The following is an 18322-nucleotide window of genomic DNA, read 5'->3' as shown; positions in this document are numbered from 1 at the left end:
ATAAAATAAAAATGTATTTATTAAAGGTACCCACTTTCTGGATATTATTACCCTTGGATTCTGCTAAAGAGACTGCTTATTTTATTAACTTCTGCTTTCTCTATGTTGTTTTTTACTTTTATATTTTTGTTTTAGAATATGTTAAAGTATAGCTATGCTCCTGGATGAAGGTGCTTGCAGATCCCCAAAGAAGAGTCTTTTTTCAAAAGTGGGGAAGAAATTAATGGCTTTCACAACTATTTCTGTGATTTAGAAATATAATTGAGTGTCCCAAATGTGTTTGCCATTGTATACTTTATAAATGATATTTCATATCATTATCATGACAGATAAGGATGCTGAGGCTTAGAGAGATTGTTATTTTCTCAAAGCCATAAAACTGGCAAAGGGAAGAGTTAGGATTTGAAAGATCTGCAGTTTAAACTATTAATGTCAACTCTAAACTACCTCCCCCAGTGTATTAATTTATGTAAAAAAAAAAATGGAATTGTTAATCTTTGGTGAGGGGTAAGGAAGAAACTTGAGACCATCACTGCCAGTCTTTGGTATAGGTGTAGCAGCAAAGCACTTAAGTGTTTATTATAACAAAGTGTCTGTCTTTATAGTTTTCAATAATCAAAAGAAACAAGCTAAAACACTTGTTACTTAAACAAGATGCAATATATTGTTTTTAGTAAGAACAGTCTGGTTAAATTAGAATATTATAGTCATCTGTGACAAATACAGTGCCTTTGATGGACTCTTTCATTTAGTTTATTAATTTAGTTCATTTAGTTCTGGGGGCCAGACTTCTGTGAGCCAGATCTTGTACTAAGGTCTCTTTTTTAATGTTTTACCATCATTAATTTCTAACAGTTATACTGCAGATGGTGACTGCAGCCATGAAATTAAAAGAAATTAAAAGAAACTTGCTCGTTGGAATAAAAGTTATGACCAACCTAGACAACATATTAAAAAGCAGGGACATTATTTTGCCAACAGAGCTCCATCTAGTCAAAGCTATGGTTTTTCCAGTAGTCATGTATGGATGTGAAAGTTGAACTATAAAGAATGCTGAGCACTGAAAAATTGATGCTTTTGAACTGTGGGGTTGGTGAAGACGCTTGAGAGTCCCTTGGACTGCAAGGAGATCCAACCGGTCTATCCTAAAGGAAATCAGTCCTGAATATTCACTGGAAGGAGTGATGCTGAAACTGACACTCCAGTGCTTTGGCCACCTGATGCAAAGAACTGACTCATTTGAGAATACTCTGATGCTGGGAAAGATTGAAGGCGGGAGGAGAAGGTGTCGACAGTTGGATGGCATCACCAACTCAATGGACATGAGTTTGAGTAAACTCTAGGAGTTGGTGATGGACAGGGAGGCCTGGCGTGCTGCAGTTCATGGGGTCACAAAGAGTCAAACATGACTAAGTGACTGAATTGAACTGAACTGAACCTTCCTAGTATAGATCCCATCTCCCTGAGAACCATGATTACTCCAAGAGGCGGTGTCAAATTCCTACTTCTGCATTTTTCTCCTTAACATTTTTTCTTCAACCAGCAGATGATATGGTCACTTTAAAACATTATGCCATAATGCCATTCCTTTGGTTCATAGTCCTATAACTATTCCTCCATTTTCCCAGAGTAAATGTTACAACTCTTACTATGGTGTACTGATTTATAAATGATCTGCCCTCAGTCTCTTTTCTTCCTTAACTTCATTTCATACCCCTGTCCTCTTAATTTGTGTACTCTGATCACATTACATTCTTTTTTGATCACATTACATTGTTTTTTGTCCCTGGAATACAATAAGTGTGTCATGTATAAGAGTTGAGTACATGACTGCCATTTCCTTCTCCAGAATTACAAGCAATTTAAATAGCCATGACAGAGAATATTAACCAAGAATGCATGCAACTTAGGTTGCTTCAGTTGTGTCTGACTCTTTGCGACCCTATGGTCTGTAGCCTGCCAGGCTCCTCTGCCCATGGGGTTCTCCAGGCAAGAATACTGGAGTGGGTTGCATGCCCTCCTCCAGGGGATCCTCCCAACCCAGGGATCTAACCCTTGTCTCTTATCCTTCATTGGCAGGTGAGTTCTTTACCACTAGCACCATCTGGGAAGCCCTACTCAAGGATAGCTTTGTCTACTTATACTGGCTTTATATATTTATGTGTGTGAACATATGTATATGTGTATATATGTATATACATGTATATATGTATGCGTATATGTGTGTGTGTGTGTGTGTGTATACACAGCCAGTAGACCAGGTTTAGCCTGCAGGATGGACATAGTTGCCAACCCTTGATCTAAACTACTTGAGTTATGGTTTGACTGGCCTACCTTTCTCTGATTAATCTTCCTTTTAAGCTGCCCTCCACACTGTTCTGAGATCTCTTGTAGCAACACAAATGTGATCATGAAATCCGCCTGCATGACAAGCTCAGGAAGCTGGCCAGGATTGTTCAGGCACTGCCTGTTGAGAGGTACAGATGCATTCTCCAGGCACAGAGGGCGGGGAGAACAGTGCAGACAGAAGAGAGCATAGCATGTGCAAACCTGGCAGCTTCTACAGGTGCTGATGACGTGTTGCACTGTGTTAGAGGTGAGGTGGAGAAGCTGCCAGGGACTTATTGCTGGAAGGATTTAAACCATGTTAAGAAAATAGAATTTGTTATTTTTTCCCACTGATAAATTGCTGTTTAAGGGTTTTAGGGGGAAAATGCATGGTCAGTTTATTTCAGAAAAAAACATATACACACATCCATGGATGGACTTTGGAGAAGAAAATGGCAACCCACTCCAGTATTCTTGCCTGGAGAATCCCACGGACAAAGGAGCCTGGTGAACTACAGTCCATGGGGTCGCAAAGAGTCAGACATGACTGAGCGACTAACACACACATATGGATGGGCAAATACGTGTCCAAGTAAATACCTATGTAAATATCTGCTAAAGAAGTGCTGTCATGTGGTATGAACACACGCATTGGAATTCAACTTTAGAAGTCTACGCTGCTTCACATTTACCACCTACTTAGGATGGAAAATTTAGTCAGTTTAGCTTTGGCTTCTGCAACTAATAAGAAGATAATTAAACTTGATAAGAGCTTTCTACAGTTCCTACCAATGTCAGCATGTTATTGATTTGCAGTAGATTCATATTTATGATTTTTATTATATATTTGTACAAGTCATATTTTCATATTTTGGTTCCCCAAAAGAAAATTTTTTGTCACTGTGGGGCATTTTTCACCTACTTGATACTGCCAGTAGAACTGGAACCTAATCGTTATGTTATATGCTTCTAATACTGTTTTTTTAATTCTTTGCTCTATTTTAGCCTTGGATCAACTGTGCAGTTCTCTTGTGATGAAGATTATGTCCTACAGGGTGCTAAGAGCATCACCTGCCAACGGATAGCTGAAGTTTTTGCTGCTTGGAGTGATCACAGGCCTGTATGTAAAGGTAAGGAAGTCTTTAAAATAAAAATGCTTTCTTAACACATTTTAATAGTGTGAGTTCATTCCATTGAGTATAAATTTCAATTGAAACTTTGAATTGGAATGCAGGAAACATTTAGCTCATGTATCTGACAATATTATTGAAAATATGAAATAGACAAACCACTGTGTCAGATTCCCAAGCAGTTTACAGTCTAATAATCATATGGTAACAAATTGGAACATTAAAATATGTAATACAGGCAATGATAACTCTTTTTGCCTTTTTAAAAATTATAACTCACCATGTATAGGAGTTCATGTAGATATGGAATTTTAAACAATAATTGCACCTCCATTTGTATGCTTTGCCATTTTCATTGTGTAAATGTACAGTAGTCATGATGTCAGTGGCAGTGGAGGTAGAACACTTGTTCTAGAATTAGTTAATTTAAACTAAGACAAATCAATGAGTTCTCTGTCTTTTCATATTACCAGTAACTGCAGATGAGATTTACTTACACTGCCTTTCTAAGAATTATTTTCATATAAATTAAATGAAGCCCTTTTATTCCAAATTTTATTTGGCGATATTTGAAAAGCAACACCTGACTCTGTCCTACTGGTGCTCTTGTTGCTTGCTTGTTGCTTTTGTAATTTTTAACAATGGCATCTCTGCATATTTCAGTGTCTTAGTACTCAAAGTTCCATTAGCGCTTCCTCTCTCTGAGGGAACATTTTCATTCAGTTGCCCCACCCTCTAGAGTCCTCTCAGACAGATTCTGGTGAATAGAGAAAAGATGGATTTGAGAGCTATTGTTAAGAGGACAAAGACAAAGTATTTGACAACTAGCTGGATATGGAAGGAGAAAGCGATAAGAAGGAGTTAAAGATGATGAGACTATGAGACTAAAGTCTATGAGACTAAAAAAAGATGTTATGCTGTTAGTAAGTATAAAAAAAACTGAAAAGTGAAATTATATAGGCAATTTCATCATAGACTTTATTTTTTAGGCACTTAGTATGCATCAGGCATTGTGCTAACACCACTGCATATACTCTGATTCATTTAAATCCTCTAAACAAACCAATGGAGTAAGCATTATTATCTCCATTTTAGAAATGAGTGTTGTGAGACACAGAGATATCCAGTTACTCTCCCAAGCTCAAATGTTTGGAAAATGACAAAGTCTTTAAGAATGATGTCATAGTTTGTGGAGAGAAGTCCAATTTCAGATCACTAAAGAGGGAATAGAAAATAATAAAATGGAAGCAAATAGTTATATTCTACTCCCTTGGCAATAATAACCCAAAGTATGAAGAAAAGAGAGCCTAGATTTTTCTTGGGTTCAAGTATTTTTATTTATTTCTTTATTCCTTACCTTTCTCATTATCAAAGGCGTACAAAATTCCATATAGTGAAATAACATTAAAAATATTATTTCAGAGATAATGAAATATATTTATTATTATTGAATAATAATGTGAAACTGAAATAATGAGAAAATAAGATAAAATATGATCCTAAGGGAAGTTACATGATCCTAAAAAAAAAGCTTATTTGTACAAGTTGGTAAAAAACATTTAAAAATTATGGAAATATAGTTGATTTACAATGCTGTGTTAGTTTAAGTTGTGCAGTAAAGTGATTCAGATATACATATAAATATTTGTTATTTTTTAAACTGTCTGTCATTATACAATGTTACAAGATAATTGATTATAATCCCTGTTCTATGCAGTAGGTCATTGTTGGTTATCTATTTTATATACAGTAGTGTATATATTTCAATCCCAACTCCTAATTTATCTTTCTCCCCAGACCCATTTTGGTAACTATATTTGTTTGCTTTCTGTCTGTGAGTCCGTTGCTGTTTTCTAAATAAGTTAATCTGTATCCATTTTTTAGATTCCACATTTAAATGTAGAATGCAGTGTTTGTCTTTGTCTGATTTACTTAGTATTATGATTTCTAGGTTCATCTGTGCTGCGCAAATGACATTATTTCATTCTTTTTTTTTTTTAATTTTTTATTTTTCAGTGGGTTTTGTCATACATTGATATGAATCAGCCATAGAGTTACATGTATTCCCCATCCCGGTCCCCCATTCTTTTTTATGGCTGAGCAATATACCATTGTATGTGTGTACCACATGTCTTTGTCCTTTCATCTGTCAATAGACACTTAGGTTGCTTCCATATCTTGATTATTGTAAATAGTCCTGTTATGAACTTTGGCATGCATGTTCAAATTCTGTTTTTCCCCAGATAGATGCCCAGAACTAGGATTTTAGGGTCATATGGCAACTCTGCTTTTATACCTTTGAAGGAAGTGCCCTACTCTTCTCCATGGTGGCTGTAGCAATTTACATTCTCACCAGCAGTGTGCTGGGGTTTATTTTCTCCCCACTCTCTCCAGTATTTATTATTATTGAAGTTTTGACTTGAATTTCTCTAATAATTAGAGATGTTGGGCATTTTTCATGTGCCTACTGGTCATCTGTATGTCTCCTTTGATGAAATGTCTATTTAGATCTTCTGCCCATGTTTTGGTTGGGTTGTTTGTCTTTTTGATACTGAGCTATATGAACTGTTTGCATATTTTGGATATTACTCGGTTGCTGGTTCCATTGTTTGCAGATATTTTCTCCCATGTGTAGGTTGTCTTTTTGTTTTGTTTATGTTCTCCTTTGTTGTGCAAAAGCTTTTAAGTTTTAAGAAAAAAAAATAATGGTTTACATGTTAAATGTGAGAGCTGCTAAAGAAATATAAAAAAAATGTACAGTTTACATGAAAACCATTGTCTATGAAATATGAAAATCACACCACAAAATCAAACTTATTCCTGGCTTTGATATATGAAATATCTTGCTTTGTTTTTTATAAAGTGGACACTGAGTAAGTAAATATTGTGGTAGTTACTCTCACCAATGTCCCGACAATGAAAGAACAATACGCTGTTTAAAGTTGATTTCTTATGATATTCTCCACTTAAGATATAGTTATAAGGGACGAAAGTGAAAATTAAGGTTTCAAGATAGTGGTGTCCACATATCTAGTTTTACATAAATTAAATGTGTGCATTTCTTTTATGGAAAAAAAGAATGGGAAAGTAGAGGACAGATTAAAGAAAAAGAGATTAATGCAGGAACAAAGTCTCACATAGAACAAGAAATTATAGCCAGATCATGAATTTAAGATTTACCTAGAGTGAGATTGATACTATAAACCATCTTTTTCATTCAAGACTCTCATTTCAATAAAAATAATGATTCATATTTACTATGATGGTAAATTGCTCAAAGGCAAAACTAGTATTATATTATTTTGTTGTTTTTTATAAACCCGGTAGTAGAAAGAACAGTTCTGTACTGACTTAAATCTCAAGAAATGTTTGCTGAATATTAATATATATATATTTTCTTTGGTTCTAAGATACATGATTGATATATTTATATGTATGTAAATATACATGCACAAACATCTGTGTGTGTATATGTATATATACATATATATATATATATATATATATATAGAGAGAGAGAGAGAGAGAGAGAGAGAGAGAGATTTTCATTCAATAGTCATCAGTCGTTAGTTGGAAGGTATAAAATTTGTATGTTCAAAATTCACATGTTATTATTATTTCATCTTAATAGTACATTTCCTACAGATATTAATCATTTATATACAACTTTTATTTACTCATAGCATGCAGGGCACATGTGTGTATGGTTTATAGAAAAAAAATTGCTGGTAGAAGTTACTGGCTGTAGTGTTGAAACAGTAATGGAGGAAACATGCTGAAATAGTAATTGAAGTTTTAAAATGACTATTCACTGTGAGTCTGAATGAAGAATAGTTTTCAAGTCTCCCGGGTGCTTGGACAGAATAAATATGCTTTTCTCCAGATAGCAGCATAAATAGCAGTATCAGTGCGCTGCACCTTTGAGAAGTCATTAGTATAGCTGCCGTCTATGTATTGCATGGTTGAGCAATCAAGAAATTGTGATTTTTAAAGGGACTGAAATTCACACAAACAGCAAATTATGAATCAAAAGCAAAAGGACAATTCAGAAATTAATATTAATAGGTTTTACATAACCTCAGACAATAATTTTTATTCCCTAAATGGAATATGTATATGAGATATTTGACAATTTACTGTTATGGAAATAATTTCCTTTATTGGAAATGCAATAGAGCCCAAAAGCTAGAGCTTATGCAAATAAGATTTATGTGGTGAATGGAACATATATAGAAAATTTATTTTTAGACTTTCATGTTGTTCAAAGAAAGCATTTGAGAATTGGCAATTTGTTATGTAGGAAACATTTAAGAGAGTTAATCTTGATAGATTGGGCAAAACATCTTTGACTAATTTTCAGTCAATATTTATTTGGCTTGCCCCAAATAACAATTTTTTTTTTTTCTTTTAAGGCATAATGGTGTGGGTATTCTTGAGAGTAATGGAAGAGTTGATTAAGACAAGATTAGAAAAGAAAGCCAAAGGTGGGGGAGGGGGAAAGATTTTGAAAAGTGGAGTAAAAACCAAGGAGTCACCTTTTAATTTCTTTATTCAATCAATCATACAGTTATTTATTTACTTATTAACATACTGATTAATTTATTTTGGATTCACAAGCATTAATGAATGTAGGTATGTAGGTATATAGAATGTAGGTATGTCATATTAAACAGTACATGAGATACAAGATATGTACTTTTTTTTACATTATTTTGTATTGATTTGCAAGGTATAAAGAAAAAACTAATACATAATAGACTGTTTTGTGTACAAGAGAAGTAAAGTCCTCTGCAAAATTCAGATGAGAGGAAAATTATTTCCATGTTTAGACATAGTCAGACAATGAAAACAAGGAAATACCATAAGGGCAGAACGTGGTGATTATTTTCTATTTCATCATATAGTCTCACCCCCTGACCTCTAAGAAGAAGAGAGGGACTGAAGATTAAATCAGTTATGTATAGCCAGTGATTTAATTAATCAAGTATGTGTAATGAAGTCTCCATAAAACCACAAAAGGACAGGGTTCACAGAGCTTCTAAGTTGGTGAACACTTGGAGATTTGAGGAAAATAATATACCTGGAGATGATATGAATGTTTCAAACGCCATTTCCATGCCTTGCCTTGTGCATTTATTTTGTCTAGCCATTCCTGAGTTACTTCTTTTCATAATAAATTAGTAATCTGGTAAGTAAAATATTTCTCTGAGTTCTGTGAGCTGCTCTAGCAAATTAATCAAACCCCAAAATAGGATGATTTGGGGATTCTCTGACTTATAGGCAGTCAATTAGAAATATAGGTAACAAACATGGTCTGGTGATTGGTATCTGAAGTCCAAGAAGAAGGTTGTGGGAATCTCCAGTTTGTAGCTGATTGGGAGTTGTGTAGGTAACAACATGGCTTGAGAATGGCATCTGAAGTGGAGGGGTGGTGGGGAGTTGGGAACAGTCTTGTAGATTGAATATTAACCTGTGGAATCTGATACTATCTCCAAGATAGTATCAGAATTGTGTTGACTTTGTAATGTAGCTGGCTGGTGTCTTCATGCCTGGTGTTGTGGGGGAAGCTCCACCCCCAAGACACCCTGGAATTGGGTCCATGAATCTAATTTATTTAGTCACTCCTTATCTGAAGAATCTCTGAAAGTACCATTAAACCTCCACTACCACTGTCACCATTCCATAATTCCATTACTACATCTGTCTCATGCCTTTTAATTTCAACTACAATTTATCATACGTATTGCTGGCATTCTAATCCCTTCCAAAACTTACTTTTGTTACACATGAAGAATGTTCAAAGGCCACATGTTATTTCTTAACTTCATACTGTAAACCAGTGAAATGAAATAATCAAGAATATGAATTCAGGTATCACACTGCTACTGCTACTGCTAAGTCACTTCAGTCGTGCCCGACTCTGTGCGACCGCATCCCTGGGATTCTCCAAGCAAGAACACTAGAGTGGGTTGCCATTTCCTTCTCCAGTGCATAAAAGTGAAAAGTGAAATTGAAGTCGCTCAGTCATGTCCAACTCTTCGCGACCCCATGGACTGCAGCCTACCAGTCTCCTCCGTCCATGGGATTTGTTTGGCAGTTTAAATCCTTGACCTTCTACTTAAGTAATCTGCCTTCTTTATAATTACCAGATTTATTATCTGTAAAAGGAGCATTATAGTATATCAGTGTCTACTTCATAGGGAGTTGAGAATTTGTATGAACATAAAATGAGGTAAACTGTATGAAAGCATTTAGTGCATGGGCTGAATGAAACACAAGCCTCTAATGATAGAAGTACTGATAGTTGTCCCCTTCATGGATCACAGCCTTGTCGTGGCAAAAGAGCCTGCATAACTCAGTGAAGCCATGAGTAAAGCCTTGCAGGGCCATCCACGATGGACAGGTGATAGTGAAGAGTTCTGACAAAATTTGGTCCAGTGGAGGATGAAATGGCAACACATTTCTTTACTTTTGTCTGGGAAACCCCATGAACAATATGAAAAGGCAAAAGATATAACACTGGAAGATGAGTCCACTGCCCCAGGTCGGAAGATGTCCACTATGCTACTGATGAAGGATGGAGGGCAGTTACTAATAGCTCTAGAAAGAATGAAGTGGGTGGGCCAAAGCAGAAATGGCACTCAGTTTTGGATATGTCTGATGCCGTAAAGAACAATATTGTATAGAAACCTAGAATGTTAGATCCATGAGTCAAGGTAAATTGGACATGGCCAAAGCAAATGACAAGATTAAATACCGAAATCTTAGGAATCAGTAAACTAAAATGGACAGGAATGGGTGAATTTAATTCAGATGACCATTTATCTACTACTGTGGGCAAGAGTCATTTAGAAGAAATGGAGTAGCCCTCATAGTCAACAAAAGAATCTGAAAAGTAATACTTGGGTGTAACCTTGAAAACAACAGATTGATCTCCATTTCTTTCCAAGGAAAATCATTCAACATCACAGTAATCCAAGTCTATGCCCCAACCACGGATGCCAATGAAGCTGGAGTTGAATGGTTCTGTGAAGACCTACACACCCTCAAGAATACAAAAAAAAAAAAAAAAAAAAGTCCTTTTCATCAAAGGGGGTTAGAATGCAAAATTTCCCGACCCAGAGTTTGAACCCGTGTCTCTTGCATCTTCTTCACTGACAGGCAGATTCTTTACCAATAGCACCACCAGAAAAGCCCCTGCAAAGTCAAGAGATACCTAGAATAATAGGCAGGTTTGGCCATGGAGTACAAAGCAGGGCAAAGGCTAACAGAGTTTTGTCAAGAGAACATGCTTGTCATAGCAAATACAATTTTCCAACAACATAAGAGACGACTCTACACATGGATGTCACCAGGTAGTATATACTGAAATCATATTGCTTATGTTCTATGCAACTGAAGATGGGGTTCTATAGAGTCAGCAAAAACAAAACCTGAAGCTGACTGTGGCTCAGATTATGAGCTCCTTACTGTAAAATTCAGTCTTAATTTGAAGAAAGTAGGAAAAACCACTAGACCATTCAGGTATAACTTAATTCAATTCCCTTATGATTATGCAGTGAACATTCTGAACAGATTCAAGGGATTAAATCTTGTAGAGAGAGGCCTGAAGAACTATGCACAGGTTTTTAACAATGTATCAGAGGCAGTGACCAAAACCATCCCAGAGGAAAAGATAAGAAGAAAAAGTGGTTGTCTGAGGAGGCTTTACAAATAGCTGAGGAAAGATGACAAGCAAAAGGCAAAGGAGAAAAGAAAAGGTATACCCAATTGAATGCAGAGTTCTAGAGAATAGCAAGAAGAAATGAGAAGGGCTTCTTAAATGAATAATACAAAGAAATAGAGGAAAGCAATAGAATGGGAAAGACCAGAGATCTCTTCAAGAAAACTGGAGATACCAAGAGAACATGTCATGCAAATTTGGGCACTATAAAGGATGGGAACATTAATGACCAGACAGAAGCAGAAGAGATTAAGAAGAGGTGGAAAGTATACACAAAAGAATGATCTGGATAACCACAATGGTTTGGTCGCTTCCCTAGAGCCAGACATCCTGGAGTATGAAGGGAAGTGGGCCTTGGGAAACATTACTACCAACAAAGCTAGTGTAGGTGATAGAATTCCAGCTGAGCTATTTAAAATCCTAAAAAATGATGTTATCAAAGAGAGGCATGCAATATGTCAGCAAATTTGGGAAACTCAACAGTGGCCACAAGACTGGAAAAGATCAATTTTCATCCCAGTCCCAAGAAGGATGATGCCAAAGAATGTTCTAACTACCATACAGTTACACTCATTTCGTGTGCTCGGAAGATTATGCTTAAAATCCTTCAAGATAGACTTTCACAGTACGTGAACTAAGGACATCCAGATATACAAGCTGGGTTTCAATGAGGCAGAGGAACCAGCGATTAAACTGCCAACATTTGTTCTATAACAGAGATAGCAAGAAGATTCCAGAAAACAAGCATCTACTATCTGCTTTATTGATTACCCTGAATCCTTTAACTGTGTGGATCACAACGTACTGAGGAATATTTTCAAAGTGATGGGAGTACCAGACACCTTACCTGCCTCATGAAAAATCTGTACAGGTCAAGAAGCAACAGTTAGAATCAGACATGAATGATGGACTGGTTCACAATTAGGAAAGGAGCATCACAAGGCTGTTACATTCTCATTCTTTATTAAGTTCTGTGCAGAGTACATCACCCAAGATGCCAGTCTGGAGGAATGACAAGGTGGAATCAAGTTTGCCAAGAGAAATATCAGCAACCTCAAATATGCAGATGATACCACTCTAATGGCAGAAAGTGAAGAGGATCTGAAGAGCTGCTTGATGAGGGTGAAAGAGGAGAGTGAAAATCTGGCTTGAAACTCAACATTCAAAAAACAAAGATTATGGCATCTGGTCCCATCACTTCATGGCAAGTAGATGGGGAAAAGTGGGAATGATGACAAACTTTATTTTCTTGAGCTCCCAGATCACTGTGGATGGTGACTGCAGCCATGAAATTAAAAGACATTTGCTCCTTGGAAAAAAAGCTATGACAAACCTAGACAGTATATTTATAATAAGCAGAGACCTCACTTTGCCAAGAAAGGTCTGTATAAGTCAAAGCTATGGTTTTTCCAGTAGTCATGTACGGATGTGAGTTTGGACCATAAAGCAGGCTGAGTGCCAAAGAATTGATGCTTTTGAACTGTGGAGTTGAAGACTCTTCGAGAGTCCCTTGGACAGAAAGGAGATCAAGCCAGTCCATCTTAAAGGAAATGAACCATAAATATTGGTTGGAAGGTCTGAGGTTTCAGCAAACTCTAATAGTTTGGCAACCTGATGGGAAGAGCCGACTCATTGGAAAAGACCCTAATGCTGAGAAAGACTGAAGGCAAAAAGAGAAGGGGATGGTGCAGGATCAGATGATTAGATAGCATCACTGACTCAATGGACATGAAATTGAACAGACTCTGAGAGATAATGGAGGACAGAGAAGCCTGGCATGCTACAGTCCAAGGGGTTGCAGAGTTGGCTATAAAGAATCTGCCTGCAATGCAGGAGACCCGGGTTTGATTCCTGGGTCGGGAAGATCCACTGGGAGTGGCAGCCCACTCCAGTATTCTTGCCTGGGGAATCCCATGGACAGAGGAGTCTGGCAGGCTACAGTTCATGGGGTCACATGAGTTGTACCTGACTTAGCGACTAAAACCACCAAAGCAACTGTTTCTTTAATGCTTACCAAATGTATACACCCACCTCTCAATAATGAACAGATTCACATCTCTAATTTTTTTATATGTCTGACTTCCTAGATGAAAGCCTACCTATTAACCATATCTGCCCAGTTTTCAGTCTTATTCATCTTTCATCTCCAAAAAAGTTCTTTTCTATTTCATTTATTCATTATCCCCACCTCTTTAACAGTATTTCACATTTACTGTCTTTACCACACAATTTAACATTTTAAAATATTCATTTTGTTAGTGGTTTCTGATCATTTCATTGACAGTAGACTTACTCCTTCAACCAAAGACCACTTCAGAAAGAACAAAATGATCAGCACTTCTAAAGTGCTAGAATTTTCAGTAGACCTATTTTGTCTGTTGTCATGAAAAGTTTCTGATGTTGTCTATTTATATGCTGCCTTTAGTAAATAGAAGAATCATAATGAAGAATCATAATCAATTGTTTTCTTCATACACAAAATGAAAATTAGTGTACAGTTTATATGATACATAATTGCTGGCCAAACCTCGGAGCTATGTCCCTCATTAATCAATATTTATTAAGGTGTGATTCTTATAGTTTTCAAAATTCTTTTACAGATATTACAAGTTCCTACTCATATATTATTTTTCTTCAAAATGCTTAGCATAGTGACCATTATGCCCATATTTTGTACATGTGATAGTTGCTAAATACACATTTTGAATAAATATTGTGATAAGATTTAATTACTTATAATAAACAATTTTAAAAAGATAGTAGTGTGCTGATTATGACAAGAGAAGTTTGCCCTGGTAGAATACTTCCTGTTATGCAAAGGAAATTAGAAAATTTTGCCCAAGAGCAAACCAGAAAGAGCCTGCTGAAATTTATCAACCAGAAACATATAGAGCAGGTGTTTTTCTTTGGTTGTTTTCAATGCCTTCTTAGTTTCATGGAATGATGTTACAGATGAGATGATGCATAACAAGGATGATATTAGCAATTAATAGAGTGACATATGGTGAAGACGATAGACAGAAGGTCTAAATATGGATATTTATAATGCATTCATTTGTCTTGATGGTCGTATTTTCTATAAACAGTGCTTTGAAATTTATTATATAATTTTGATAAGCAAATAAATTTTACTGAGCTCTAACAGAGAGCATATTTGAATGGTAAAATGGTATTTCTTGTTACTTGATGGAGATGAATAGTGAGGCGTTTATGTGTTATCATTTAAAATTTAAAACTACTTAATTAGAAAGTTTGCATTTCTGTGGTGCCCTACTAACAATCGTCAGAAATTCATTTCATATATCTTGCTTTTCTCAAACATTATTAGAAAAAAATTTGCAAATAGTTAGCAAATAAATGATTTCACTTAGGTGTGGGGGCTTCCCTGGTGGCTTAAGCGGGTAAAGAATCTACCTGCGAAGCAGGAGACTCAGGTTCAATCCCTGGGTCAAGAAGAATCCCTGGAGGAGGAAATGGCAACCCAGTCCAGTATTCTTGCTGGGAAAATCCCATGGGCAGAGGAATCTGGCAGGCTACAGTCCATGGGGTTGTAAAGAATCAGACGTAGCTGAGCATGAGCATAGACAGGCATATAGGGGGAATATCTTCACATATATATGTGACAACCTTCTGTTTCCAACTCACCTTTTCCTGGCAGTATGATCTTACTTATTCTGTTTAACCTTTCTTGAAATTAAGTCTGCTGTCTTATAAATTGATGAAGGAGTATGTACAAGGTGATTACTATGCATTTTTTCCCTGTTGTAAATGCTAAATAATTTTAAGTACAATTACTGGTTTTCTAGACGTTAGAGCATGTTAAAGTTATTTTTAGTTCAATGTTTTCCTTAGTTTATACCGATATCTATGAGAAATCTATAAACTTACTAGCTTATTTAAAATAATTTTTATTTTTCACAAGTTCTGGAGGCAGAGAAGTCTAAGATCATATCTAGTCAGGACCAGCTTCTTTACTGCAACCTTCAAACTATAACCTCATGTAGTAGAAGGGGTGAGGGATTCCTTTTGGGTCTCTTTTATAAGGGCACTAATCTCATTCATGAAGGTGCACCCCCATCACCTAATTAACCCCTCCATCAAAGATATTACCTCCTAATACCATCACATTAGGAGTTAAGATTCAACTGTAAATTTTTGTGGGAGTGGGGAAAAATAATTCAGTGTATATTTTTGTTGTTTTTCAGTTGTTATGTCCAACTGTTTCTGACCCATGGGCTGCAGCACACCAGACTTCCCTATCCTTCATTATCTGTCAGAGTTTGCTCAGACCCTGTCCATTGATACAGTGATGCCATCCAACCGTCTCCTCCTCTGTTGCCCCCTATCATTCCCAGCATCAGAGTCTTTTCCAGTGAGTGTACTCTTCTCATCAGTTAGCCAAAGTACTGAAGCTTCTACTTCAGCATCAGTCCTTCCAGTGAGTATTCAGGGCTGATTTACTGAAGGATTGTCTGGTTTGGTCTCTTTGCAGTCCAAGGGACTCTCGAGTCTTCTCCAGCACCACAATTGAGAAGCATCAGTTCTTCGGTGCTCAGCCTTCTTTATGGTCCAACACTCACATTCATACATGGCTACTGTAAAAACCATCGCTTTGATTATACAGACATTTGTCATCAAAGTGATGTCTCTGCTTTTTAATACGCTATCTAGGTTTGTCATAGCTTTTCTTTCAAGGAGCAAGTGTCTTTTAATTTCATGGCTGCATAGTTACCCTCTGCAGTGATTTTGTAGCCCAAGAAAATAAAATTTGTCACTGTTTCTAGTTTTTCCCCATCTATTTGCCATGAAGCGATAGGACTAGATGCCATGATCTTCGTTTTTTTTCAATGATGAGTTTTAAGCCAGCTATTTCACTCTCTTCTTATCAAGAGATTCTTTAATTCATCTTCCCTTTCTACCATTAGAGTGTTATTGTCTGCATATCTGAGGTTGTTTATGTTTCTCATGGCACTCTTGATTCCAGCTTGTGATTCATCCATCCCAGCATTTTGCATGATGTACTCTGCATGTAGGGTTTTCCTGGTATCTCAGCTTGTAAAGAATCCACCTGCAATGCAGGAGACCCCCGTTCAATTCCTATGTCAGAAAGATCCCCTGGAGAAGGGGTAGGCTTACCCACTCCACTATTCTTGGGATTCCCTGGTGGCTCAGATGGTAAAGAATTCACCTGTAAACCTGGGTTTAATACCTGGGTTGGGAAGATTCCCCTGGAGGAGGGCATGGCAACCCACTACAGTATTCTTGCCTGGTGAATCCCTGTGGATAGAGGAGCTTAGCAGGCTACAGTCCATGTGGTCACAAAGAGTCAGACATGACTGAACGACTAACCACAGCACAACAGCACTCTGCATATAAGTTAAATAAGCAGTGACAGTATACAGCCTTGTCCTACTCCTTTCCCAATTTTGAACCAGTCCGTTTGTTACGTTTGGAGGCCCAGTGTTTGTCTCAGTTCATGGCACACAGCAGGCAGTAAGGATGATGCTGATGATATTGATAATAATAATAATAATATATGTAAAACGTTGCTAACAAAATAGTATAGTCTTCAATTGCACTATATTTCAGATAGCAGTTCAAAAATAGACAAATGCTGCTTTTATTTAGTGTCTAAACTGTGGTTATTAATCATCAAACTGTTTCAAAGTAATTTACATTCTATGGATATTTTATACCCCACTCACTATTAAAAATGTAAATTTGAAAATAAAATTGCATTAAGGTTAGAGACTATATGTGTTCATAGACTTCCTTACTGTTAAATAAATATAATCTAGTGATGGGTTTCCCTGGTAGCTTAGTGGTAAAGAATCCACTTGCCTATTCAGGAGACACGAGTTCAGTCCCTGAGTCAGGAAGATACACTGGAATAGGAAATGACAACCCACACCAATATCCTTGCCTGGAAAATCTCATGGACACAGGAGCCTGGCAGGCTACAGTTCATGGAGTTGCAAAGAGTTGGACAAGACTTAGCAACTAAAAAACAATACCCCGATGATACTTTGATTTTAAACAATGTGCCTTTAGAAAATAAAGTTGAATAAATGTGATTCTTGAATCTGCTATATGCTAGAAATTAAAATTTTTTGTTTTTAAATGAGAAATAAAAATGTAATCCTTAAAATTAACCAACTGTTCTAGGAGTGAAAATAAATAGGAAACAACCCTCCAGGCTTCTCTGTCCATGGGTTCTTTACCACTGTCTTCACCTGAGAAGCTCCCTTAATTTTTAGCAGATATATTAAAGACCTAGGAACTTGATAAAGTAGAGTGTGTTGTGACTAAAGCACACAGAACTCAGGAAATAAAAATAATAACCAAATAAATACTGGATGTTTCAGCTGAAACAAACAACCAAGGAAAAACACTTGAAATGTGTTAGCTTTATGCAATGATGAACAAATGGAAACTAACTAAATCAGAATAAAGAATTCAAAATCTATAGGAGAAACTATCCATTTGAAAGGCAATTTCAAAGAAGTCCTAAATTGATGTGGCTTGTTTTGTTTGTAGTAAATCTGTAAGATCCCTCAAAATTCCTGTATAATGTGCAATGCCTAATTTTCTGTGTTTGCTGAGAGGATGTGCTGTTAGCACAAAGCACTTGGAATATATTTGATGATTTAATAGTCTTCCTACTAATTCTGATCACATAAAAAGATGGGAAAAGTAAAGATGGTGGAGTTAGGACTCTCAACTTCTCCATAGTGTAAACTCACTTTTGTTTAAAAATATTAATAGAGGAATTCCTAGACAGAGGAGTTTATAGATAAATAATCACATGATCTTTAGAATGTTTGATACTTTGTATATGCACTCAAAATGAAGAATTTTAACATGAAAAATGAACAATACAATGTAAAATGAAAAAAAAAATGCAAACCTGGGAAAGACATATACACCAAAAGAAATGAAAGGCATAGACAAAATACACAAACATGATTGGTGAAAAAGGGAAAAAAAATTATTTAAATTTTTTTAAAATTTTTAAAAAATCATGTTTTTTACTCTAATTATGAACATACATAATTTATCATATTGTGACAGACTTTTCCTTTTATTAAAGTATAAACTCTGTTCTGCTGCTTAACTGGGCTTACGATACTTTTGTGGATAT

The 18322-nt window shown here is 36.2% G+C and overlaps 1 protein-coding gene across 3 annotated transcripts in view; it reads left to right on the top strand.

Moving 5' to 3' along the window:
- CSMD3 (CUB and Sushi multiple domains 3) overlaps positions 1 to 18322 on the top strand; it is a 1308014-nt gene that overhangs the window by 579296 nt on the left and 710396 nt on the right. For all 3 annotated transcript variants that reach the window (XM_065902671.1, XM_065902670.1, XM_065902669.1), the window contains one exon: positions 3334 to 3458. In XM_065902671.1, coding sequence (XP_065758743.1) covers positions 3334 to 3458 — 125 coding nt within the window. The remainder of the gene's footprint in view (positions 1 to 3333; positions 3459 to 18322) is intronic.

Source organism: Muntiacus reevesi, chromosome 12 (assembly GCF_963930625.1).
Source record: "Muntiacus reevesi chromosome 12, mMunRee1.1, whole genome shotgun sequence".
Lineage (NCBI taxonomy): Eukaryota > Metazoa > Chordata > Mammalia > Artiodactyla > Cervidae > Muntiacus > Muntiacus reevesi.
This window is presented reverse-complemented; position numbering and strand designations above follow the sequence as displayed.